Source organism: Sciurus vulgaris (genome assembly GCF_902686455.1).
Source record: "Sciurus vulgaris genome assembly, chromosome: 5".
In the NCBI taxonomy this organism is placed as follows: Eukaryota; Metazoa; Chordata; class Mammalia; order Rodentia; family Sciuridae; genus Sciurus; species Sciurus vulgaris.
In genome coordinates, this window is record NC_136465.1 from 118,952,412 (window position 1) to 118,980,245 (window position 27,834).

The 27,834-nt window shown below is 39.7% G+C and overlaps 1 protein-coding gene across 1 annotated transcript; it reads right to left on the bottom strand.

Moving 5' to 3' along the window:
- On the bottom strand, positions 1 to 27,264 carry CS (citrate synthase). The gene is made up of 11 exons (XM_079143238.1): positions 27,040 to 27,264; positions 14,745 to 14,795; positions 13,530 to 13,637; positions 12,715 to 12,780; positions 12,269 to 12,400; positions 11,819 to 12,007; positions 3,451 to 3,650; positions 2,687 to 2,816; positions 2,464 to 2,565; positions 1,883 to 2,092; positions 1 to 1,549 (listed from the first exon to the last, which is right to left on the bottom strand). The coding sequence occupies exons 1-11, from the start codon at positions 27,079 to 27,081 to the stop codon at positions 1,379 to 1,381; spliced, it is 1,401 nt and encodes a 466-aa protein (XP_078999364.1). The 5' UTR covers positions 27,082 to 27,264; the 3' UTR covers positions 1 to 1,378.
- Positions 27,265 to 27,834: the final 570 nt, after the last annotated feature.

Sequence of the window (27,834 nt, forward strand, 5' to 3'; positions counted from 1 at the left end):
AAGCATTGTTAATAAAAACATTTATTTTTTATTTTATACAGAACACCCTGAAGTCTGCATCATGACTTGATAGTCACCCAGGGGTTTACAGTGTGTCCATCTCAACAGCGTGGTTCTGGGGTTTGGGGATCAACACAAACACAGGCAGGAGTTTTGAGGGAAGAAGGGGGCACAGCAGGAGTGTATATCAATCCTTTCTCAAAGAAAAGGCAGTACAGCATTCTGAGTCACTGAAAACCTGTGCAAATGGGGTTTCTAAAACAAACATTGTACTGCAAGCTCTTAGGGATGGGGCAGAAAAAGACACTGATAAATAAGGGAACATTTTCTTGTGGTAGGGGATAAGGAAGAAGGTTTACTACTCTTTTGAGTGCCCCTAGCCTTAAGACCTGATATCTGAAGATATATTCAATCTTGAATAATTTCTCTGTTCAAAAAGAAATGCTAGTACCTCTGGGACCAGATCATAAAGGAACTGGTCATTCCTGAGCCCGTGTTCTATGCTCCACAGTGTATTAACACAGGAGGAAAAAAGTCAGTGTAGTGGCTTATGTTCTGTGGAAGTAAAAAGTTTAATTCACATTAAGCACTCATAAAGCCAAATGACTGGAAAAGACCACAGATCTGACAAACCTGCTGAAAGAAGTCTCTGGTAGGGAACAAGAAAGGAAGGTCCAGAGAATCCTCAGCTTGAGGCATAGCAGGTATACGAAAGTCTGGAGGGAGGCATTAAAGTAGTAGGAAACAGAACACTACCAGGCCTTAATTTTAATGGAATAATTTAAAAAAAAGGGGGGGGGGGGCATCAGTTGCAACAAATGTTATGCCTTTATGGTCACCTGGCAGCATTTGAAAAAAAAAAAAAAAAAAAAAAGCCAAAGTAGTTCTAGCTAACCAATAGGTCTTGCTAGGAAGTATTTGTGTACATAGGAGAGGGCTGTGGGGGGCTTGGTACAGCTGACAATCCAACATGATTCCTATGGAAACAAAAGGGGCAGAGTCCTGGCTTGCTGACCCAAGGGCTGGGCAGAATAAAAGTAAAGGCTCCAGAGTGACTGCAGATTCTTTGCAACCTGCTTTGACTCAGGAAGTGGAGTCAGATTCTCACTCTAGAAAAGATAGGAGGCCAAACCTAACCCATACCACATGCATTAGTCCTGGTTATCCTATAGTTGATGGGCAACTCATACCAGGAAGGGAAGGGACCTGGTTAGGGAAGAAGGGGTCACTTTTTATCTTTTAAAGTCTTAATTTATATCTTAACTTCAAACGTATTTTCAGTGCCTCAGATACAATTGAATCTTAAATCTTTAAAGGCCCCCTGAAACAAAACAAAAGTATACTTTTTTTAAGCTTCCTCATCTTCTGATAGTCAATTTTATCCTGACTTAGAGTCCACAAACTTCATCAAACCATCTGTGCTCATGGACTTGGGCCTTTCTAAAGGGAAGCCTAGGGCTCGGCTCCAGATGAGCTGTGCCAGCACACCCAGTGCCCGTGACACCCCAAAGAGGACCGTGTAGTAATTCATCTCCGTCATGCCATAATACTGTAAGACAGAAGAGAAAAAGTTTTTGTTAAAGGTCCAGAAGCAGTGATATGTACAAGTGTAGGGTGATAGGATCTGTAGAGGTCTATTTCCCCTTATTCTCTAAGGACTTGGCCCAGTCTTAAATAGAAATAACAAAGGCATGACAATTAGGATTCTGAAAACAGAGCAACCCCAGCCCACAACCCTGCCATAGGCAACTGTATCAGAAGATTCTGTGAAGGAGAAGGGAGATAAAGATTCCCTGCTCTGATGAGAGAGTGGATTCTGTACATAGCAGAGAAGAGTAGAATGTGGTACAATCAGAGGGAAAAGAGCAAAGGGAGGACTCACCTGGAGTAGCACCCCGCTGTGTGCATCTACGTTTGGCCAAGGATTCTTGGCCTTTCCCTGCTCCAAGAGGATATTGGGCACAATCTTGTACAGCTGAGCAACAAGTTTGAACATAGGGTCATTAGGCAGGTGTTTCAAAGCAAACTCTCGCTGACAGGAATATCGTGGATCAGTCTTCCTTAGTACTGCATGGCCATAGCCTGGGACAACCTATTTAGGGTGAGGAAAAAAGATAACTTGTATCCTCAGGTAGACATTTTTTTTTCTAAGCACAGGTTAGTGTACACCTGTAATCCCAGCAACTCAGGAGGCTGAAGCAAGAGGATTCCAAATTGGAAGCCAGCCTCGGTATCTGAGTAAGATCCTGTCTCAAAATAAAGTTGAAAAAATAAGAGCTGAGGATATAGCTAAGAAGTAGAGTGCCTCGAGGTTAAATCCCCGCTACGACAAAATTAAAAAAAAAATTATTTCAGGGTAGACAAATGGGGAACTGTGCATATGCATGTCTAATTTAGAGACTTCTTTCATTTTTTTCCTTCTTAATTATTCTAAATTACAGAACACAGAACTTGGGAACTTACCCGTCCTGAATTGAGTGTGTTCCAGATGTAGTCTCTTAACTTTTCATCTGACACATCTTTGCCAACTTCCTTCTGTAGTTGTGTTAGCCAAACAAGTACTTCCTGTGGGTTAAGGTTTTGGGGAAAAAAAGCAATGTCAACACATATGGTCAGCAGAAAATGCTAAGAAGAGGAAAAATTACAGAGGTAAGAAAAACCTGGAGCAAGAAAAGAATAATCTTACCTGATTGGCCAGTCCATGTAGAGGCCCTGCCAGCCCATTCATGGCTGCTGCAAAGGATAGGTAAGGGTCTGAAAGGGCACTGCCCACCAAGTGGCTGGTATGGGCACTTACATTGCCACCTTCATGGTCACTGTGGTAAAATAAGGGAAAGCCAAGGGGTGAAAGGACAGATTATATAAACACAGATCTTGCTAATATTTTATTTGTCACATTCTAGCTTAGTAATGGGCTCATACCAGCCTATAGTCAGTTTTACCTAAGCACTTATAAAAATCTAATCTCATCATCAGTTTTTGTTCCCTAAGCCACAGAGCTGAAGTTACTGGTTCATAATGTCTGTGTGCTCAGCTCCCTGACCCGACCCCCCTCCCACAATCCCCTGCCTTAGTGCTGAGGATGGAACCTAGGGTCCTGAATGTGCGAGGCAAACACTACCACTGAGCTACATCTCAGGGTAGGCTCCAGCTTTTAATAACAATGGCCAGAAGAGGGAGCTCCTGGAAAGTTGAAGGATCATCTAATGTTTGCAGCTACTTCCTTTTCCAAGAAGTACCATCTAGTTCTTAGCATGGTTGTAGTAATTTCCCTAGGTCTCTTAACCTTCCATTCTAGGCCTTTTTCTTGTTTTGCATTATCCTTTACAACCTTTTTTCATCTACTTGATGCAGACCATCTGTAGCCAGAAGATAACATTCAGGAGCTTTCCAAAAAAATTTCCTACTGATCCTGGAATGTGGTAGCTATGGTTGCTGGGTCTAACTCACCTGTGGATGGTGAGGTATAAACGCATGAGCTCAGTGAATTGAGCATCAGTATAGCCTAACATGTTGGTGAAATTGTGGGACCAGTCCAGCTTAGAGTCAATGGCCCCAATACTGCTGCCCTCCCGGTAGAGATTCCGGTAGATCTTTGCAGCAACACAAGGTAGTTTTGCAATGAGATCCATACAATCTTCATATATTAACTGATGAGAGAAAAGAAAGAAGAAAAAAAAAAAATTACCACTAGCAAAGAAGAATTAAGTAGGGATACTGTTTGTCCTTACAGATCGGGCTACTTGGGGTTGGTGGTTATATACTGGGTGGTTATTGAGTATGTTTTGTAGTATGGAATAATAATAATAATAATAATAAACATTTACTGAATATGCTATTATGACTTATGCACCACACTAAGTGATTTGTAATAGTATCTCACGTACACTAAAATATTCCAATTCTTACCATCCTGCTAAATATATTATAACCACCATTTCAGATGACAGAACTGAGTCCTCGGTATTCAGTTACATGCCAAAGTCAGGACTCAACTCTGATATGTTTAATTATGATCTCTATCATTACAACATGATTTACAACACTGTGGTATTTGTTTTGTTTCTGGTACTGGGAATTGAACCTAGGGCCTCTGACATGCAAGTACTCTATCACTGAACTGTATTTCCCACCCCTTTTAACCTTAATAATCCAATAAACTGGTTGGGTGCGGTGGTGCACGTCTGTGATTCCAGCAGCTCAGGAGGCTGAGGCAGGAGGATCATGAGTTCAAAGCCAGACTTGGCAACTTAGGCCTTAAATAACTCAGTGAGACCTTGTCCCTAAATAAAATACAATGAGCTACAACCCCAGTCCCTATTTTTTTCTTTTAATAATCCTATAAGGGCTGGGGTTGTGGCTCAGTGGCAAAGTGCTTGCCTAGCATGTGTGAGGCAGTGGGTTCGATTCTCAGCACCACATAGAAACAAAATAAAGGCCCACTGACAACTAAAAATATATTTTAAAAAAATCCTATAAGGTAATAAATCCCTCCTTTTTAAAACTGATCATTGAACCCAGGGGTGCTTTACCTTTGAGCTATATCCCCATTACTTTTTATTATTTTCTGGGTATCAGGAATTGACTGCAAGGGTGGTTTGCCACTGGGCCATATCCCTAACCCTTTATTTTTTGAGACAGGGTCTTGCTAAGTTGCTGAGGCTGGCTTTGAGCTTGTAATCCTCTTGCCTCAGCCTCCCCAGTTACTGGGTTATTTTTTATTTTGACATGGTGTCTTGCTAAATTGCTTAGGACCTTGCCAAGATGCCTCTCTGAGTCACTGAGATTACAGGTATGTGCATCCAGCTACACATCCCTCATTTTAAACATGAGGAAAGTGGGGCTTGGCCAGGTAAAGTAACTTGCACATGGTCACTCATGTAGCTAATAAGTATCACCTACCTAGGTTAAATAATTATTAACTCATAGCCACTTTTTAAAATTGACAAAAATTTTATACATTACCTTATATGCTTATTTTTTGTGGTAATAACTTCTAAAATCTACTCTCAGTGATTTTCACCTACAGTCTTATTGTAGTACATTACTTATTAACTGTAGTCACCATGTATACAATAGATCCTTTGAAATAATTCCCACTGCTGGCCATTCATTTCATCTATACCCTTACTCACTTTCCCCCTCACCTCCTAAATTAGTTTGAGAAAATCCCAGACATCATATATTTTAACATGCAAGGGATTCAGTGGTAGAGTACTTGCCTAGCACATGCAGGCAAGAGCCTGGGTTCCATACTCAGCAACACACACACACACACACACTCAGCTGGGCAGTGGCAATTTGGGAGGCTGAGGCAGGAAGACTGCAAGTTTGAGGTCAGCCTCAGCAACTTGGTGAGACCCTGTCTTGAAAAATAAAAAGGGCTAGGGATATAGCTCAGTGGTAAAGCACCCCTGGTAATCCCCTACCCCAAAAGCTCACGCCTATAATCTCAGCAACTCTAGGAAGGAGGATCACAAATTCAAGGCCAGTTGCCATCAATTTGGCAAGGCCCTAAACAACTCAGTGAGACCCTGTCTCAAAATAAAAAATTATGCCAGGTGTGATGCTGCATGCCTGTAATGCCAGTAGCTGGAGAGGCTAAGGCAGGAGGATCACAAGTTCAAAGCCAGCCTCAGCAATTTAGCAAGGCCCTGAGCAACTCAGAGAGACCCTGTCTAAAAATGAAAAATACGAAAGGACTGGGGATGTAGCTCATTGGTTCAATCCCTCACACCAAAAATAAACAAACAAAATCCAACTCACCAAGTATCTCCTCTAAAAGATAAAAATTTCTCATAATCAAAATCAGATATCATCTCACCTTAAATTTTTTAACAAATCCTCAATATCATTAAGTATTTTGTCAATATTCAATTTTCCCTGATTATTAAGTTCCTCCAACGTTCACTTGTTTGAATTAGGACTCAAATATAATCCTTACACTGCAATTGTCCAATGTGTCTCAATTTCCCTCTTTTGCTCTTCATTTACTTACTTTGCAGAACTGGGGATCAAACAAAGGTTCGAAGTCATGCCAGGTACTCTACCACTGAGTTACAACCTTGGGCCATTTAGTACAATTTTGTTTTGGGATACTACGGATTAACTTGGGGATGATCTACCACTGAGCTACATCCCAGCCCCCTTTTTTAATATTCAGACAGGGTCTTGCGGAATTGCCTAGGCTGGTCTCAAATTTGTGACCCTCTGACCTTAGCCTCCTGAGTTAGCTGAGATAACAGGCATGTACAACTGCAACCAGGCTCAAGTGCAATTTTCAACAAAAGACTATTTCACAAAGTGTTGTGTTCATTTGTTAGGAGGCATAAATATATGGTAACCTCTGTTTTTGTGATGGTAATTACTTGTTCCAAGCTTGGGGTCTCAATTTTATTTTCCTCAAGAAATTTAAATTCCATTAGCAAAAGGACAGGTTTGTGTGCGTATGTGTTAAAACACTGAACCTGGGGCCTTGAGCATACTAGATAAGCATTGAGTCATTCTCCTAGCCTCAAGAAGGGTTTTAAAATACTAAACAAACCTGATAGAATTCCCTCTTCCTTCCTTCCTCTCATTTTCTTTCTACTGGGGATTGAACCCAGGGGTTTACCACCGAGCTCCCTTTTTATTTTGAGACATGGTGTTGGCCAGTTGCCTAAGGCCTTGATAAGTGCTAAGGCTGGCCTTGAACTTGGTGATCCTCCTGCCTCAGCCTCCTGAGTTGCTGGGATTATAGGCATGCACAAGTGCACCCAGCTTATTTCTTTAATAAGTCAAGAGTGAGGTGCTATTTAGGTACTTATTATCAATTCCTTCCTTTTTTTTTTTTTTTTTTCCCCCTTGAGGCACTGGGCATTGAACCCAGGGCCTACAACAGGCTATGCCAGCACAGTACCACTGAGCTATACCCCCAGTCCATGAATTCATTCTTCATACTACACAGCTTTAGAAAAACTATGTTAAAACATGCCACCATTAAAACTGTCTTGAATAAAAATAACAAAACTGCCATAATGATCAAGAGCCACCGTGAACCACCATCTCTATTTGTGCTAGTAAAATTCTGGCCAAGAGTTTTCCATTTAGCTATTACTCATTCAGAAGACATAAAAGAAGAAGACAGCCAGAATTAATGGTGAAGAGATCCCAGAGTCAGCAACTGAAGATTCTATCTAATCTGTACCACTAAGCAGATATGTACTTAACTTCTACTTAACTTCTCTAATCTCCAGTTTTCCTGTTCCATAAAAAGATGGGAATAAATAACATCTATTCACAGTTATTGTAAGGATTAAATTAAATATGAATATAAAGCATTTAAGCACAATATCTGCATGTTTTCAGTAGCAATCAGGTATTAGAATGATTACAACTTTATTATAAGCAGTTTCAAAACCAACATATACCACTGATAGACCTTACAAAAGATGGAATTACTAACAAAACTTAAATCAGCTACTTAACAAATTTTACTAAATCCAACAACTTGTGCCTACTTCATAATTAAACAGCTGGTTGCATCATGAAAATCTCCCTGTCATGAATGAAATTAAATCAATAAAGAAGAGACATAGAGACTGGATAAACGCTTTCATATCAAGATATTATACTACTCATCTAAAGTCATGGAGACTACTATGGAATGTGTGTTATCAGAAGAAAATCATGCTCTTAAGGCATATATTAAAAAAGTCCTTGATGTGAAATTTTAATCAGAAACAATCAGCTAAGAAGGGTAGAGTGGTGCATACCTATAATCCCAGAGATTTGGAAGGCTAAGGCAAGAAGATCACAAGTTCAAAACTAACCTGGGCAAGCTAGTTTTCAGAGAGCCTTTTTTTTTTTTTTTTTTTTTTTTTTGCGGTGCTGGGGATCGAACCCAGGGCCTTGTGCCTTGCAAGCACACTACCAACTGAGCTATCTCCCCAGCCCTTGGGCAAGCTAGTGAGATCCTTCCTCAAAATAAAAAATAAGAAAGGCTGGGGTGAGAGCTCAGTAGTAGAGTGCTTACCCAGTATATGCAGGACCCTAGGATCAATCCCCAAATCTGCCCCTTTCCAAAAAGGTAACCAACTCGATTCTATTATGTTATTTTACTTAAATAGCTTATAATAGGATAGGACTAGATAAGATAGAGTATTGAACTAAAATGGCATGTCTGACCTTGAGAGAGATAAAAGATCTGGCAGCAAAAAATATCAAGTGCTAGTAAACTAAAGCAGTTACTGATGCTAAATTTTGTGTCCTAAAGGGGATGAACATTAGTACTGCTTATAAACCCTTTCCGGAAGATCAGTAAAGTCCTGAAATACTTTTTTTTTTATTTTTTAATTTTTTGGATTAAACCCAATGGCATTCTACCACTGAGTTACATCCCCAGTCCTTTTTATTTTTTATTTTGAGACAGGATCTCAATATGTTGCTGAGGTTGCACCTCAAACTTGCAATCATCCTGCCTCAGTCTCTCAAGTAGCTGGGATTACCGACATGTCCCACCTCATCTGGCTCTGAAATGCATGTTTATCACAATATAGTTATCCTTGGATAAATCTCACAAAGAGATGATGGCAGGACAGTCAAACAATGACTGTATCTTGAATAAAGGCAAAAAGTAAGTAGGGAGTACAAGATTCATACTAGTGATTCAATAAAGGACAGTGTTAAGCATACAGTATGTTTGGATGCCTGGGAAATTTTTTATAGGCACTTATTATAAAGTATGAAGAAGCTGTTTTTCCCTCTGTGGCAGTCAAGAACAACAGCACTGTTAAGTAGCAACAGATACTGTTGAAGTTGATAATTTTTTTCTTTCTTTTCTGTTTCCAAATTTTTTTATTGGTGCATTATAGTTACACATAATGATGAGACTTGTTGTTACACCTTTGTACATACACACAACACAACAATATAATTTGGCCAATATCATGTCCCACCACTTACCCACTTCCTTCCCACCTCCCATCTCCTGGTCCCTTTTGGAAGCCAATATCTACAAGATGATTTCAGAGTAAAACTTAGTCCTGATTTAATCTTTTATGTTATAGTGGCCTACAGAGATAAAAATTACTCAAACATAGTTTTTTTGTTGTTTTTTTTTTTGTGGTGCTGGGGATTTGAACCCAGGGTTTTGTGTTTGCGAGGCAAGCACTCCACCAACTGAGCTATATTCCGAGCCCTCAAACATAGTTTTTAAAAGAAAATGAAAAGCAATAGATTACATAACCTATTGTACCTGCTAATAGGTAGCTTTATAAATGTTTTAAGTGGCCAGGTATGGTGCTGCATGCCTGTAATACCTGGTACTTGGGAGGCTGAGTAGGAGACTTTCAAGTTTTAGGCCAGCTTTAGCAATTTATTGAGACCCTGTCTCAAAATAGAGGGTGGGGAGGAAGACTGCAGATGTGTCTAAGTAAAAGAGCACCCCTAGGTTCAATTCCCAATTACCCACCCCAAAAAGGCTTTAAGTAGTTATGTTTTGTCATTCCTTCCCAACCTCTTTAATGCCAAATTAATATCTAACTCAAATCCTCCCAACAGCAAACAAAATTCTCTTTAGTTGAGCTCCCAGGTTCAATTAATTCTCCATCTTAGCCTCTCCAGTAGCTGAGATTACAAGGCATGCACCAGGATGCCCAGCTAAATAAAATTATCTATACAGAGTTGGCAAATACATATCAACCAACAAAGTGAAGCAGGATTTACCAGGTCTCAAAGGGGTTTTAAAAGACTAGTTTAGCCAGACTGTGGAACCAACCTAGATGCCCTTCAATTGATGAATGGATAAAGAAACTGTGGTATATATATATATATACACAATAGAATATTACTCAGCTATAAAGAATTATAAAATTATGGCATTTGCAGGCAAATGGATGAAATTGGAGAATATCATGTTAAGTGAGATAAGCCAATCTCAAAAAACCAAAAGAGGAATGTTCTCACTGATAAGTGGATGATGACACATAATGGGGGGTGGGAGGGGGGCAAGAACGGAGGAAGGAGGGACTGTATAGAGGAAAAAGAGAGGTTGGGGGGGAAGGAAAAAAATAACAGAATGAATCAAACGTCATTACCCTATGTAAATGTATGATTATGCAAATGGTATGCTGTTACTCCATGTACAAACAGAAACAACATGTATCCCATTTGTTTACAATAAAAATAAATTACAAAAAAAAAAAAATTCCCCTGGGGGGGGGGGGAGACTAGTTTATCATGCTAATCAGTCTTACAACATAAGTAAACACTTTGTGACCTTTCTGGTGACTGATACTTCAGTTTAAAAATCATTTCATATACCTATGTAAAAAGGGATTTTGTTGTCCCTATACTGTTTCTAAATAAGAAACAGAAGAAAATGGGAGCTGGGTGTGGTGGCACACACTTGTAATCCCAGATACTTGAAGGAAGCTCAGGCAGGACTGCAACTTCTAGGCCAGGCTGGATAATCTACCAAGACCCTGTCTCAAATTAAAAAAATAAAAAGGGCTGAGGATGGTGCTTAGTAATAGACTGCTTGCCTAGCACATGTGAGGCACTGGGTTCAATCCTCAGCACTACATATAAATAAATAAAACGGGTGTTGTGTCCATCTACAACTTAAAAAAAAAAAAAAGGGTTGGGGATACAGTTCAGTGGTAGAAAGCTTACCTAGCATAAGTAAAACTCTGGGTTCAATCCCCAGCATTGCCAAAAAAGGTGAAAAAAGAAAAAAAAAGTGGATGTCCTCCTGTAAACCTAGCCACATAATTCATACTTTACCCAGTGTTTGTGAGTATGTGGGTAATTGGAAGAGGATGAAAGTAACCATGTAATATACTATGCACTGGGATAAAACACAACAGCCTGATCCAACCACAGAGTTCTATTAAGACCACATTTTATTCTTAGAAAATAAAGCTTATTTGTTTCAAGATCCTACTCCCAGGATATAAATCATCTTTCCACTCCTGACAGGTACCTTGGTAATCTAGTCAGAAGATAGTTCACAGAATTAGTTCTTTTAAATTCCAGAGTTGACCTAGCTGCCATTCACTCAACTTTTTAAGATTTATCAAGGTTCTCCTTATTTGAAAAAAAGGGAGAAGCGGGCCTCAGAAGTTAAGGTGAGAGTGATCTGTGAAATCTTCCTCAGAGACCTTTCAGTTATGTCATATACTTTTTAATATTGCAATAGTCCTGCCTAGCAAGATTATATTTTCATAATCTTACAGCAAAATTATAGAATTGTAGTTTAGTTTTTTACATGTATATCAATAGTCAAACCAATAACCTTGGTAACAGAATCCACGCTCTATTTATCTTTCTAATCTCAACAACAAACACAAAGCGAGCGTAAAGTAAAAATACCTTTTTCCTTTTTGCAGTTCCCGGGGTGGGAATTGAACACAGGGGAACTTTAGTACTAACTTATATTCCCAGACCTCTTTATTTTAAGACACAGTCTGACTCAGTTGCCTGGGCTGACTTCAAACTTTCAATTTTTGCCTTAGCCTCCAGAGAAGCTGGGATTACAGGCATGAACTGTGTATGGGTGTTTTCTTTTTGGTGCTAGGATTAAACCCATAGTCTCCAGCATTATAAGCATGTATTCTAACACTGATTTACACACACACAGGCCCTAAAAATTTGTTATGTTTCTTCCATTAATAAGAGGAGAAATTCACAAGGCCCTGGGTTCGATCCCCAGCACCGCAAAAAAAAAAAAAAAAAAAGAGGAGAAATTGTCCTAAAGATTCTACGTTACCTTTTCTTCCTTCACATTCAACTCCTTTAAGTCCCCGTCACAAATCATCACCCAACCTAAATTTCTTACCTCCCAATACTTGGTTCGGTTAATACCCTCTGCATATGCCCGGGCAAAGTTACTTTCACTATTGAGGGCTGTAATGGCTGCACTGAGTTGAGACATTGGATGTAGATTGGTGGGAAAGTTGTCCAGCATTGTGACCACGTGAGAAGGCAGAGCTGCCCTCTTTGCCCACTCCTTTGAAAGCCAAGACACCTATGGGAAAAGAGACACTGCTCAGGACACCAGGAAGGAAAAGGGAAGAGAATAAAATTCAAGAGTAACATCTTAAAAAAAAAAAAAAGGCAATATATAGAAAATCAAATCCAAGAGTGTTCCACACAATCCACTTAAACAGCAGAACTCATTTCTTCCTCTCACTGCACATCTCTATAAACTACTACCCACAGTCATATAAGCTAAGATACAGAAAGGCAAGAAGAGGAATAAAGAAGGGTTAATGTCTTTCTGCTTTACCTGTTCCTCAGTTGGGATCTGTCCAGTTACCAGCAGCCAAAATAAACCCTCAGGCAGGGGTTCCTCCCCACCCTTAGCCTTAGGCAGTAACTTTTGGCATTCAGGGATACTATGGCCTCTGAAACGGATGCCCTTGATGGAGAAGAGTGAGAATTACAATTCAAGTTTATCAGAATGTAAGTCAAATAACTGACTGAGCTGCTCATATCAGACATTTAACAAGTTAGAACAGAACTTTAAAAGCTTCAATCTTCATACATTATTACTGCTTTTGAACTTTTCTATTTTGATGCATTAAAAGGGAAACTTATTCTTCAGTTATTCCATATTCTCTAATTTTTAAAATATGAGAGTGGGTGCTCTGTGCTGTTCCCTCACTATCTAATCCATGGTTTGCATGGTCAGTAAACTCATGATTATTAGAGATTGACATGACAGTGTCTTACCTCATCGGGATCAAGAACTGATGTTTCATATACAAGTCCCTTCATGCCTCTCATGCCACCATACATCTAAATAAAAGAGGATAAGACCAGAAGTCAAAATGATTCGGTCTAGAGCTTGTACAAGTTTTATAGGACCTGGGAAACAAAATTTATTCTTTGACTTATAAGGCTACACTTGGGGGAAGAAGACTTCTGGGGAGTTAACTTACTGAAGAATTTTTTCAAAGACTGCCTATGCTGAAAAAAATTTTAAGTTGAGAAATTATTATCTTTTTTAATGTTTCTGCTTCTACTGCTTCCTTTTCTTACTGAATTTTTTTCTCCTGCCCAATCTTACCTCCCTTAGACTCTCAACTAAAGTAAAAAGAATGATATATATATATATATATATATATATATTATAGGGGAAGGGAAAACAGACCAAGAGCTAAAGACCATGTAAAATTATTAGCTGAGCTGCTCAAACTCTTAAGGCTAGGGAAGTCATCCTAAAGATCTCCTAGAGGATCTACTAGGGCTATGGTTTAAGTAGATAGTTGGTACAGTAAGAATTCAAAAACAGAGAGTTCTAGTTCCAAAGGCTGAGGGATTAGAAACAGGACCAGAAACTATATTCATCCTTCCAATAGGAGCATTAGTTAGGTTCGACTACTAAATTTGTAGAAAAGAACAAGCTAATCTCTAATGAACACCATAAGCCCTAACATTTCCTTGTGTAGGAAAGATTACTTTTAAATAACCAGTAAAGAGAATAGTACTTTTGTGGAAGCACAAAACAGGGCTACTTTTCTCAGTCAAGACCCCATAAGCCTTACCATGTCCACAGTGATTTGGCCCACCACTGTCTTGCCATGTTGCTGCCTGAACGCCTTAATTCTGGCCTGCTCCTTAGGTATCAGGTTGGCCAATACATCTTTCAAATTCTAGAAACAGAAACAGAAATAGAAGAGCTAAGGTCAAAGTTTGAGACATCCTGAAAAGTACATATGTGAAGACTGCTTTTTAGTTTTTGGCTTAATCTGCTAGGGAAGTCTGGTCAACCACTCTATATAGATGAGGGTAAAAGAATTAGGCAGTGAGAGGAGGGAATAGAGAGATATTGTTTAATGGGTAATTTCAGTTAGGGAAGATGAAAGTTTTGGAGAGAGTGGTGATGGGTCACAATAATGTGGATGTACTTACTACCACTGAACTATACACTTAAAAATGATTATAAAAATAAATAAATAAAAATGATTAAAGGGCTGGGGTTGTAGCTCAGAGGTACAGCGCTTGTCTGGCAAGTGGGAGGCACTGGGTTCGCTCCTCAGCACCACATAAAAATAAATAAAATAAGGTATTGTGTCCATCTACTTAAAAAAAATTACTCACCTTAAAAATTAAAAAGGCAACCTTGTAATCTCGGCAACTTAGAAAGCTAAGGCAGGAGGAATGCACGTTCAAGTCCAGCCCTAGCAACTCAGCAAGGCCCTAAGAAACTTAGCAACACACTGTTTCAAAATAAAAAGAGGGCTGGGGATACAGCTCAGTTGGTAGAGTGCTTGCTTTGCAGGCATAAGGCCCTGGGTTCAATCCCCGGCGGGGGGTTCATACTCAAAATAAAAAGAGATGTAGTTCATGGGTTAAGAGCCCTTGGGTTCAATCCCCAGTACCTGCCCCCCCAAAAAAGGATTAAAATGGTAAATTTTATGTCATGTAGAGGGCTGAGGATGAAGCTTAATAATAAATGCTTGCCTAACATGTACAGTCCTGAGTTTGAGCCTTAGCACTACCAAAAAAAAAAATCTATATTTTCTATATTTTATAATTTACAAACTTATAAAATTGCAGGTAAAAATATTTGCTATTCCCATCTCACTATATCACTGAGTAAATTATTTTTTTACATGATAATTGTAGTAATAATAGCTATAACAACAATGGTAGATACTTCCAGGAGACAGGATAATAAGAGACCAGGTGGCTGTCACATACTCTATTCAAGAGTCAGGCTACCCCAGTGATTTTTAGTTTTCTTTTCCAAGCCTTACCGTGGAAGAAGCACTGGCATGCCGGGCAGCAAGAACAAGACAGGATGCATTCTGCAAAGAAAAAAAAATCAAAATCCTTCTGTAATACTCTTTTCTCCTTTGTATTAACAAGGAGTTACTGACTCATCTGCTCTGTCTTTATCTTAACCTCTTCAGGCAGTATGACATATGAAAGCTGTATAAGGCCAGGAACAGCCTAGGAAGGAGTTACCAGTCTGGAAGCAACAGTAGCACAGCTTCATTAGCATTCCCTGACAAGTCTCTTTTGTATCATCTGGGTTCCAGGGCTGTGCAGCTGTTACATTGTCCAGTCCATTCCATTCTAAATGTCAATATTTTGAATGGCCCCCAAGGAAAACAAATGAAACTAATCAAGTATTTAAGGCTGTTAGTACAATCTTTCCAGTAACCTCTCTTCCAGCAGCACTCAATCTCCAGCCTAACAGAGCCCACAGGCAGAGGGCAGTCTTTCACAACAGTACTTCTAGCCCTCTGAGAAAAAACACAGAGAAGACAGAGTATCTACAAAGAAACAACTGACTACTTAAAAGCAGCAATGGAATCTAGAAAACTGGAAACTTTTCTAAGAGTTTTCAAGAGAAAATAATTATTAAGCTAGAAACAGGGGTAGGGAGAGGTGTGTTTGTGTTTGTGTGTGTGCGCGCGCACGTATATAGTGGTGCTGGTGGTAATGTCTTAACAGAAGATGAAATAAAGACATTTTCAGATAAACAAAAACTGAGAGTTTATCACCTACACACCTGTACTAAAAGAATTTTTCAAGGTACACTTAAGGAAAACTAACTAGAAAGATAAGCCTGAGACTCAAGAAAGTTATCTTTCATTACAGAGACAAAGAGTATAGTTTATACTTTCCTATGTTGAGTTTCCCCACCAAAGAGAATATGAGAATATTTCCAAGTTGCAATAGAAGTTCAATACCAACGTTGAAATAAGACAACCAATTATACTACTAACTAGGACTAGGGTCTTAAGGAGATTGAGTTTTCTGCACTAGGTCATTCTGAAGATAAAATGAGATAGTAAAAGCAAGTCTCAGTTTCCCCATATATAAAATGGCACTAATACCCATACCGCACAAAGTCTTCTAATAACTAAATTATAACAATGTAAAAGTACTTCACAAAAAAATTACACACACATATATACATGTACAAGTAAACTAATCTGGAGCAAATCTATACCTTTGCTCCTTTTGTCAAAAGGCCAGAGATACCTTTTCTAACCATTGTACTATTGTTTGGCTGTACTGAAAATCATTTGAACCAAAGCTACTATATAAATTACCATAGGCTACATGTCAATGGTGAGTTTCTTTTTTTTTTTTCCTTCATCATTCTATTTATTACATGTATGAATATTAACATCTCATGGCATCCATCTAATCCAATCAAAACCAACAAAGGTAAAAGGTTAACCATGTTTCAAATGAGCATTCTTACAGATTCCCCTGTAACTTAAAATAGAAATATGTTCATCTGCATTAAATCATTTGACAATTTGAAAAATATCTTTTAAAAAAATCACATTTAGTACTTAAATATATTTGTTAATTTCTTGATGGCATCAGTGTCCAAGTTTAATAAAAGTTGCGTCATTGGATATTTTCCAAAAATGGACATCTGGATGGTTCTCTATAGTTGGGAGATACATACCTACATATATGTATGCAAACATGTCCTATTGTTTTTAAAATTTTTCAAATCTGGCTTTTCTATTTGAGAAAAGTCCTGCAGTGCTCTCAATCCCCTTTTGAAGGATAAAACTAACTTCAGACTTTGCTGCTATAATCATGGGAAGCTATTAGAAAAAAAATCTTTATGCTGAGGTTGCTTTTTCATTTCCATTTTTACCCAATAAAAAGTACAGAAACACTGTCTTTATTTGATGGTGTGCATAAATATTACACTCCATGGATAGCAAAAATATTTTTATTTATAATTTACAGTTTCACAAGTGAAAATCGTACATTTTTACACATACAATTTCATTTTGTTAAATTTGCACACATCTACAGAACTTTCACACAACAAGCACCTGAAACTGTGCAGGCAGTAAATGGTAAGCTTCAGTAAGGCCTAAGGCTTTTTAGAATTTAGTAAAAGAGAAGTTTCAAAAAAGCCTGTGTCTAAAAAGAATCAACTCAGGGCTGAGAAAGTTGCTCAGTGTTAAGAGGGTTTACCTAGCATGTGCCAGTTCCTGTGTTCAATCCTTAGTATTGTAAGACACATATACATACACAATCAATCAATCCAAAGCTAAATTCAAAGAGCAAATGGGAAGCTAGTATGTCTGTAAAGCAAAGGGGGAACACCTTACCTTATTAACCAGGGTTGTCTTTAACTCCTTTTTTTTTTTTTTTTTGCGGTACTGGGGATTGAACCCAGGGCCTTGTGCTTGAGAGGCAAGCACACTACCAACTGAGCTACATCCCCAGCACTGCCTTTAACTCCTTTTTAACAACTTCCTAAAGAGTCACCTCGAGTGCTAGGGGTTAGCTTGTCTAGCATTTGAGAGGTCCTGGGTTTAATGCCAGCACTGGGGGGTGGGGGAAGAGTCTCTAGTTTACCTGGGCAAGAGGTGGGAAGCACAAACAGATCTTTAGACCTTTATGCCTATATGGTGAATAGGGAAAATGAAATCTACTACTAAAGAAATACCTTTGCTTTTTGTTACTAGTCATTAATTAATAAGCAATAGAAAACATGTGAATGAGTTCAAACTATTATTCCACAGGGCTAATCTACTACAAGCTATTCCATGCTCCAGGATCCCATAAATCCCATTATTAGAGGCCTCATTTCCCAAAGATCACATCAGACCTTTTTCTGTCTTTCTTTCTCTCTCTCTCTCTCTCTCTCTCTCTCTCTCTCTCTCTCTCTCTCTTTGGGGAGGTGATATTAGGGTTTGAATTCAGGGGTGCTTTTACCATTGAGCTATATCTGCAGTCCCAGTCCCTCACATGTGCTAGGCAAGCGCTCTACCACTGAGTTACAACTCCAGACCTCCTTTTTTTACTTTTTGAGACAGGGTCTTCATTGCCCAGGCTGGTCTCAAATTTGCAATCCTGATGTCTCATCCTCCAGCTCATATCAGACCTTTTAATTATGGGAGGTTCTTTGCTGTAGTGGTTTTACTTGGGTTTTATAGAAGCTACAGGGAACAGATCATCTAATAAAAGAAAAACGTTGAAGCCAAGCACGATGGCACATACACGAGTATTCCTAGTTATTTGGGAAACTCAGGCAGGAGGATCATAAATACAAGGCCAGCAAGGGGAATTTAGCGATTCAATGTCTCCAAATAAAATAAAAAGAGGTGAAGATGTAACTCAGTGGTAGACCACTTTCCTAGGATGCAGGAGGCCTTGGGTTCAATCCTTAGTACTACAAAAGAGAGGTTGAAATCTGTTAATAATAATCTTTCCACATCCAAAGCATCTTGAAGTTTCTATAATAGCTAGCTGCTTCACTGGCAAGAGAATTATAAAACTAGTTTAAACCAGGTGCAGTGGTGTACATTTGTAATCCCAGTAGCTTGGAAGGCTGAGACGGGAGGAACACAAGTTCAAAACTAGCCTCAGCAATTTAACAAGGCCCTAAAAACAAAAGAAAACAGAACAAAAAAAAATCTAGTTTAAGGTTAAGTCTTAGGAAAAAAATTAATCATCCAACCAACTAAAACTATTCGAACTTGATGTAGAATCAGAGTACAAATCTCAAGATGAAAATGAAATTTTCAGGCTGAGTTCCTTCTTTCATAAATGTAAACAAAAACAAAACAGATCATTTTTTTTCCTCTCTCTTTCAGAGTTGTCTCAGAGTTGTCCTCTCTTTTTCTGTTTTTTGGTACCAGGGATTGAACCCAGGGGTGCTTAACCACTGAGTCACATCCCCAGCCCTTTTAAAAATATTTTATATAGAGACAGGGTCTCAACGAGTTGCTTGGGGCTAAATTGTTAAGGCTGTCTTTGAATTTGTGATCCTTCTACCTCAGCCTCCTGAGTTGCTAGGATAATAGGCATGAGCCACTGTGCCCAGCCTTCTCATTTTATTTAAAAACAAATTTTGGCTAGGCGTGGTGGCATAGACAGCATCAGCAAAAGTGAAGTGCTAAGGAACTCGGTGAGACCTTGCCTCTCAATAAAATACAAAATAGGGCTGGGGATGTGGCTCAGTGGTACAGTGCCCTGAGTTCTATCCTCAGTACCCCCCCCCCCCCAAATTCTTTAGTTCTTTTTAGTACTGGAGAGTAACTCAGGGGTGCTTTATCATTGAGCTACATCCCCAGTCCCCCCGACCCTTTTTAAAAATGTTTTATTTTAAGACAGGGTCTGGGTTAAGTTGCAAAGGGTCTTGCTAAATTGCTGAGGCTGGCCTCAAACTTGTGATCCTCCTGCCTCAGTCTCACAAATTGCTGGAATTACAGGTGTACACCACCATGTCCAGTTCCTTTCATTTTATTTAAAACAAAAAATCAGAAAATAAAAAATAAAAAAAGGGAAGGTATAAGAACACCACAACATTTAAATAAAATCAAATATGACACAATTGCTGCTTAGTTACAGCCACCTCTACACTCTGTATATAGTAATGCTACTTTAAGAAATGGTTAGGGGTTGGGATGCAGCTTAGTGGTAGAGTGCTTGCCTAACATGCAAAGGGGAACCTGGAACTAAACTATTACCCCATTTCCACTGTCAGCAGTCTTAATTTCCTTTATAGATAACTTCTTTGCTATTTAATAAGGAGCTTCAGGAACAATCTAAAGAGAGCTGATCTCAACTGTCCCTAATCCCACATCAGCAATACTTCTTAGCCAGATCTCCAATTTGCAAAGCAATGCTGGTTTGTAAAGAGCTTGTGTAAAAGGGGAACAATAATAGTACCCACCTCAAAGGATTGAGGATTAAGTAAGTGTACGGGGACACGGACGGACACACGGACACACACACACACACACACACACACACACACACTTTATTGGTTCTCTCTCTCTCTGGAGAACTACTCAGATGCTAGAGTAGAAAAAATACATGTTAGGACAATTTTAAGGATGTAGAGTACAGGAGTTAGGAAATCTGGGTTCTAGCCTCAGATCCATTACTAAATAACTGAGACATACAAAGCAAATCAATTTCTGTTTCCCATTCTATTTAAGCTACTTAGCTTACAGTCTTGATTCTAAGGCTCTAAGAAGGACACATATAAAGGTACTTAAAAATCTTGCTACTTAAGCTAGAGTGCAGTGGTGCACACCTATAATCCTAGCTATTCGAGAGGCCGAGGCAGGATGTTAAGTTCAAGAGTTCAAGGTCACCCTGGGCAACATAATAAGACCCTGCCTCAATGAAATTAAAAGAAAAAAGTTCTAGGAATGCAGTTCAGGCCCAGAGCACTTGCCTAGCATGTATGAGGCCCTATGTTCAATCCCCAGTGAAAGAAAAGAAAAGAAAGGAAAAGAAAAGAAAAGAAAAGAAAAGAAAAGAAAAGAAAAGAAAAGAAAAGAAAAGGAAAGGAAAGGAAAGGAAAGGAAGAGAGAAAAGGAAGGAAGGAAGGAAGGAAGGAAGGAAGGAAGGAAGGAAGGAAGGAAGGAAGGAAGGAAGGAAGGAAGGAAGGAAGGAAGGAAGGAAGAAAGAAAAAGGCAGGCAGGCAGTCTTGGGTGTCAGACCTACTGAATTCAAATCTGCAGTTTAGAGAAGCAGTTATTAAGGAGCACGTCCTAAATTCAGGTTCTGCCACTTTCCCTTCTGTGCTATCTTGACTATGTGACCTAACTTTTAAGTTCCAGTTTTTGCATGTCTAAATGGTAATGAAGTCAATTTCAGAGTAGTCAAGTAAACTACATGAAATAATTTGCATGGAAGCTCTCCAATAGTACCTTGTACATATCTGAGTTCAATAAATATTTGCTTCTTAGAAATGTGTTGGCCTTGGGGCTGGGTTTGTGGCTCAGTGGTAGAGTGCTTGCCTAGCATGTGTGAGGCACTGGCTTTGATTCACAGGACCACATATAAATAAGAGAGTAAAGGTCTTTACTCTCTACCAACAACATTTAAAATAAAATAAAAAAAAAAAAAAAAAAAAAAAGAAAGAAAGAAAGAAAGAAAAGAAATGTGTTGGCCTCTTACATACCATCTAGTGTCAAAACTCTTGTCTAGGCGGGATGCAGCAACATGTGCCTATAATCCCAGTGACTTGGAGGCTGAGGCAGGAAAATCCCAAGTTCAAAGTCAGCCTCAGCAACTTAATGAGGCTGTGAGCAACTCAGTAAGACCCTGTCTCTTCTAAATAAAATATTAAAAAAGGATGGGGACGTGACTCAGTGGTTAAGTGCTCCTGGGTTCAATCCCCAGTACAAATGAACAAACATACAAAACTATCCTCTTGCCTGGAGTTGGATCACAGACAAGAGGGTGTTGAGTCTTAGAAGGTGAATAGATAATTTCCTTCAGCAGTGGAACAGGAAATAAAGCCTCACCTTCCTTTTATTTAATATTATTATTTTTGTTGTTCTGGGGATCAAACACAGGGCCTTGTCACTGAACCACATCCCTAACCCTCAACTCCTTTTCTAAGGCTTTTTAGGAGAGGAGCCACAGGGAGAGGAAACAAATTTTATTAACCCTAGTCTCCATCAGCAGAGTAAACAACTCTAGACAGGAGGGGCTTAAGAACTGTCACACTCAAGGCTTCATACCTCATTTCATCTACAGGCTGCCAAAGAAAACTGCTGATTGGCTTTGTACAGAATACTCAGGTTGTACTCACTGATGGGACAGGAGGATTACAAACCTCTGAGTCATCTTTGAACTTCTACCTCCCAGCTCCTCCCCAACCCTGGAGGTGTGGCAGCTGGAATTTCGGCTTCTGGTTGCATGGCATGTGTAGAGTTACCTTACTGGAACAACAGCTGTCAGGTGAATCTCACTCAATAGGCTGGCTTCATGGGGAGAGATGGAGAAAGCTGCTTCCAAAAGATAAGGGGCCTAGTTCATAATGGCTGACAGTCAGGACTGTCTACATACTGGGAGCAGGAGTATCATAATCATTAGGAGGTTTTTTCCAAACCTCATATGCTGTCACCCATTGTAATAATGCTTCCAGTAAGTTTGTTATTATTGATAGAAGTGGGTTAAGTCTAAAATGTGCTAAGATGGAAAAATAAAAAAATTAGAAGAAAAAGGTCAAGAGAGGAAAAAGACTACATGCAGGAAATTCTGCCAAACACTTGCCTATAGTACTTAAGAATATTACTGGAATAAGATATTGAGCAAGTCAATTATCAAATATCAATGAACTACTCCCTTCCCCAAATACTAAGAACAAGAGAATCTTATACAGATAATGTATTTATTTCCCTCCTGCTCCTCTTGTCATCATCATTGGTCCACATCTAGGACCCTTACTCTACATGGAAGAAGAAAAATTTTCTTTGATTCTCCATCTTAGGCATATTCAGACTATATCCTACTACATATGCAGGAACTCCAACATTAAAAGCTTGAGAGAGATAATGTTGATTTTAGCAGGATCCTTGTCCTTCATCAACCAAAGATCAGAGCTGGACAAGTCAGCGGATGGAGCAAACAAAATGCAGTAATAACCAGTGGGGAAAATCTTGAGCTACAGACGCTTCTGATGCAAAAAGAATAACTTGCTTAAAGACAAAATGAACTTGCTTAGGACAAAGGCTACTCTCTCCCCAGAACCAGGTCAGAGAACTAAAGCCATTTAATGTCTGTTTCACAATGGTGATACTGGAAGTTGGCCTGCAATGTTCAGTCAGGCTACTTAACAGCCTAAGCAGAGTAGTCTTCTGATTTCATATTTTTACCCCCCTCATATTCATAGGAGTTTCCTTAATAATTCTATCATTTCCCAACAGTCTCTCACCTAAAGGTCCAGTGATCAGAAAGAAAAACCAAAAAAGATACCACTCAAGCTAAAATTTTCTTTCAGTAGAAACCCTTATTGTTCTTTAACAGATACTTATTATATGTGAACTAAGTGCATGCTAGTAAATAAAGCATACAGTATCTATTACCTTAATACTTTCTCAGGAATTATAACCAATTCCCTCACTTCAGCTAGGAGTTCTTACAAATTTTAGTCCCTAACACTGTTGCAGGAATTTAGGAGAAACTTCCTAAGGCATTTGGAGAAAAAGAAAAAAAAAAAAAAAAAAAAAAAAGCCAATGAAGAAAAAACTTATAGAAAATAGCCTTAAAGCACAATATTGCTCAGAACAGTTTTATTTATTTATTTATTTATTTACTTACTTACTTACTTACTTAAGTGCTGGGGACTGAACCCAGGGGCTGTTTAGACACCATGAGCCACATCTCAGCTCTTTTTGAGACAAGGCCTCACTAAGTTGCTTAGGCTGGTCTCAAATAGTTACTTTTGGGAAAAAAAAAAAAAAAAAAAAAATTGTGGGTGGGGTATGGTGTTTTGCTGGGAATTGTACTCATCCAGGGCCTTGTGCATGCTAAGCTACACCTCTAGTCCTGAAGTTGATGTTTATTTATTTGTGGTGCAGGATTTCAAACCCAGGATTTGCACATACTAGGCAAGTTCTCTAATACTGAACTATAGCACTGCCTATCAATTTTTAAAACAATTGCTAATTAAAAAAAATACCCAAATACTCAGTTTCCTATAATACATCTAATAAAGCAAGTTGCAAACAAAAAGCCTGCATGTAGTTTCAGTGGCCTCACATTGTGGTCCTATCACCCACCATACATCATCAGTCACTGACAATATAGGAAAAAAAAAAAAAAATGCAAGTTCTGGATACCATTCTACCTCTGCCGGTAGGATCAAGGAATCTACATTTGAACAAGCATCCCTGATTATGATGCCCACCAAAATGGCAGCATGTAAAAAGAATACAGGAACCTAAGGACTTTGGGCAGGTGAGGTAAAAACTAAAAGACAGATGCTAAAAAAGATCTATTGCTAAAGTTTCCTTCCTACTATTTTAAATTTCACATCCTACTCAATTCTTATCACTGTCCTCACTGCCTCCCAAGGTCATGCATTCATTCACCTGTTACCATTCTGAAGACCACTAGGAAAAATACATGCACTCATTCTACCACAAGCACTCCATAAGGATCTCCCACCCTATCTTTGGTTATCTAGTTAAGTGTCAAGGAATCAACATTACTTTGATTGGACTGATGTTCTCAAAGCTCCAAACATCCTTGATTGGAGGAGCAATTCTCAGTGGTATAAAAATAAATACTTTCTTTAGTTAGGGTTAATTAAGCATGTTGACTTCAAGAATCCAGAAATGAACTAGTGACCCTATTCCAATTCTTAGCCCAAATCTAAACCCAGATCACCTATGAAAGACATGTGTGCACGGTGTTAGGGATGGAACCCAGGGCCTGCAGCATGAGAGGCAAGAACTCTATCACTAAGCTACACTACCAGTCAAAACATTTTTTTTTAATATTTTTTTTAGTTGTCAATGGATCTTTATTTTATTTATTTATGTCCGGTGCTGAGAATTGAACCCAGTGCTTCACACATGCTAGGCAAGCGCTCTACCACTGAGTCACAACCCTAGCCCCTGAAAACATTTTTTAAGTCACAAAGTTGAAGCACCACAACTAATAAAGGCCACTGATTTATATTATTTCATTTGAATAAACAAGAGGTCAAATAATCTTAAGACTCTGAAGTAGTTTCTCTCTCCAACTCAGGTGCTCATTTAAATTACCTGACAAAAGCCCAGCGGACTGTAATCCCAGCGGCTTGAGAGGTTGAGGCAGGAGTATGGCGAGTTGAAAGCCAGCCTCAACAACTTAGCAGGGTCCTAAGCAACTTACCAAGACCCTGTCCCTAAATAAAAAAAAAAAAAAAAAAAAGAAAAAAATTTTTTAAAAAGGGTTGGGGATGTGGTTTAGTTGTTAAACATCCTTGGATTAAATTCCTGGCACCAATTAGAAAATAGCCTAAAGCACAGTACTCTTAGAACAGTTACTTTGATAAATACATAAATAAATTACAATGGATAGGATGGAAAAATGACTTCTAAGGTTAAGAAAAAAAAATCTCTTCTCAGAAAAGTGACTACATCTGACCTTGACAAAGTAGTAGGGATCAGTTCTGGGTTAGAACTATATTGCCCTCTTTATAAAATCTACCTTAATATCAAAAGTAAAAGCTATTACTAATGACAACAACCAATTAAGCTACAAGTTAATCTAGAAAGTTCAGACAGGTGAGAGCAATACTGAAAGGCTTCTTATCATACTGCACAGTTCTCAGGAAATTCCACTTCTGAGTTTGTTGGGTTTTGCAAGTTGTGTTTTTGTTGTTGTTGTTGCTATTTTTTTATTTTTATTTTATTTTATTTTATTTTTTAATTATTTTTTTTTTTTGCGGTGCTGGGGATCGAACCCAGGGCCTTGTGCTTGCAAGGCAAACACTCTACCAACTGAGCCATCTCCCCCGCCCTATTTTTATTTTTTTAATACTAGGGATTGCACTTAAGGTCAATCTATCACTGTGCTATATTTCCAGCCCTTTAATTTTTTTTTTTTTTTTTTTTTTTTAATTTTGAGACAGGGTCTTATTAAGTTGCCTAGCCTAGCCTTGAACTTGCAATTTTCCTAACTTAGACTTCCAAGTCACTGGGATAACAGGCAAGTGCCACTGTGCCAGATGGGCTTTGCTGGTTTCAAGGGTCAAAGTTTTCTAATGGCCTTCCAACCTAAAGGTTTCTAGAATTTCCAGGTCCATCGCTAACATGAAAGTAAAGAAAATAATTATAAGACAAATATGTAGACTTGTCATCCCAAAAGCAGTCTGAGCCTCCCTAGGGGCTTATGAGACAAGATAAATTCAAAAGGTAAATCCAAAAGCGTTTTCAAATCACTGTAAGGTTAGACTATCTGGTTGAGCACTGGGTTAGCAGCTTTGGAATAAACTAATTATAGTGTCCCCTATTCTGCCAAAACACTATGTAGAACTTGCTTCATTTCCCAAGAGGTTTCCTTACCCTATTCCCTAGTAGCAGGAGTGGCAATGGCCAAGAAAGACAAGTATCTCTCAAAGGATCAGTCTCCACCTTGCTGCTGGGTTCTTGGAAGAATCCCAAGAAAAATTCTATAGGTTTCATTTTATCTCTGCTAACCATGGAGGATAAACACAGCAAGCCAAAACCATTCTAAACCTTTCCTTTCCTTCAGGTACTAACAGCTTCAAACTCTGCAGAAAATATAAGATCTTTGCAAAAGTCAAGGTCACCTGTGGGACTGTCCCTCCTTGGATTAGAGGACTGGGACTCTCAGCACAGCAGTTTCTCTGTTTAAGGGGCCAAGTTATCCAGAGACAAAATTATTGGCAGTTTGAAATTGGGGGCTTCATTATCTGAAATAGCATTTCTAAATTTCAAAAGGCAAAAGAAAAAAGTCAAGTAAAGGGCCCCAAAGAATAAGAGGAAGTTCTCCAGGGTCGAGGAGACTTAAGATCTTTAACAACAAAACCTGGGCTAGCGAGTAGTAGGATTGGTCATGTGACCTTGGCTTTACTACCTCAAGCTGAATATCTGCATTTATTGGCTTGCAGTTTAGTGGAACCACCTTTCTAGTTCTTTCTCCAATTACATGTTAAGCAGTTTTACAAAAATCCCCACCCTGCCCAAACTCCTCCTATATAAAGAGTTAAGTACAAGAGTTCCAAGGACAAAGAGAAGCTAAAGTACCACACCTCTAGCACAAACTGCTACCGGGTAGTCACTAAAGTGTTCAGTAACTGTGCTGAAAAATGGAAACAGGCAGATAAAGAACTGACAAGGCCCTCCATATAGAGCACAGCCAAAATTAGCCTCCGCTCCAGCTCTGGCTCAGGGACAGAGTGAGCACATCTGTTCACCCCCACCCCCTCCTTCAAACAATTCTTTTCATAACTCCAGTGAAATACCACACCTCTATCCTCTACAGGCGGTTCCAGTCTCGGCTCCTCTATCCAGGGAGGCATGTAGGATCTTAGACATGTAGGATGCCAGTAAGGTCGGGCTCCCCACCCGCCCCAGATTGCAGGCCGGCGCGGGCAGTATTCGCCTCACCCCAGGAGCCGGAAGGGCAGCGTAGCACATGGCCTTCGACGGAGGGCTGGCGGCAAGTCAAACTCAGGGCTCCTTTAAGACGCGCAAGGGTGCACGCGGGTGTGGGAGGGAGGGAGACCCCGGCGACTGAGGGCCTGAGGTCGCCTCAGCCCCACCCCAGAGCGGCGCGCTCCCTCCCCTAGTTGCTCACCTTGGCTCCCAAGAGCCGTGCGGCCGCAGTGAGTAAAGCCATAGCAGGCAACTCTAGGATCTGGTGGGGAGGGAAGGCGGGGAAAGAGATGCGGCAGAAACGGGAGCCGCCGCCGCTGCACCAGAGGCTGTGCCAACGGGTGGACAAGGTTGAAAGGAGGCGGCTGAGGAAAAGGGTAGACGAACCGGCAGCGGCGCCCAGCTCGGGGTCCTCGGCGAGGCCCCGCCCCCTGCCCGGAACCTGATCGGCCCTTCTCAGGGGATTCACCGGGAGGTACTCCATTGGTCCGGCGTGGTGGAGGGGCGGGACCTGGTCCATTGACAGCTATTGTGGCGGGGAGGATTGGACCGCGCGGATTAGGCTAATTAGGGTGGATTGCGGGGGGCGGGGTGGGGGGTGTAGGTGGCTAAAGTTGTGCCTGAGAACTCAGTTAACTTCCTTTGGCTTTTCCTTTTGCCCTTAACACTTTTGGGGTTAGTTCTCCAGAGAATACGAAAGACAAATCTCCAGGACCCGACCTTTGAAGGTCTTCAGCATCCAACTCCTGAATATGCTACATAGCAACTGATCATTGCCGGCTCATCCTACCCGCTTGGCATGTTTTCTTGAAGAATGTGTTCGGTTTATGACTTATTTCATGACTGTGGAGGTGACATCATGTGAAAAACAGGCTATGATGCCAGGGTTAACTGTCGGTGGAGAGCACTGGAGGTCAGCAGAGGCAATGGTATTCTAGATGCTCTTACCCCAATATAGGGAGAAGAAGAGCAAAATTAGGAGGCTGAATATCTAGTG

What these genes read in the sequence shown, in the direction of transcription:
- CS (XM_079143238.1), bottom strand. Translation starts at nt 27,081, where the DNA reads ATGGCTTTACTCACTGCGGCCGCACGGCTCTTGGGAGCCAAG. An exon ending in CAGTTCTTGATCCCGATGAG is followed by an intron (nt 12,401 to 12,714) that starts GTAAGACACTGT and finishes TTCTCCATCAAG; the next exon opens with GGCATCCGTTTCAGAGGCCA. An exon ending in TACATGGACTGGCCAATCAG is followed by an intron (nt 2,566 to 2,686) that starts GTAAGATTATTC and finishes CTTAACCCACAG; the next exon opens with GAAGTACTTGTTTGGCTAAC.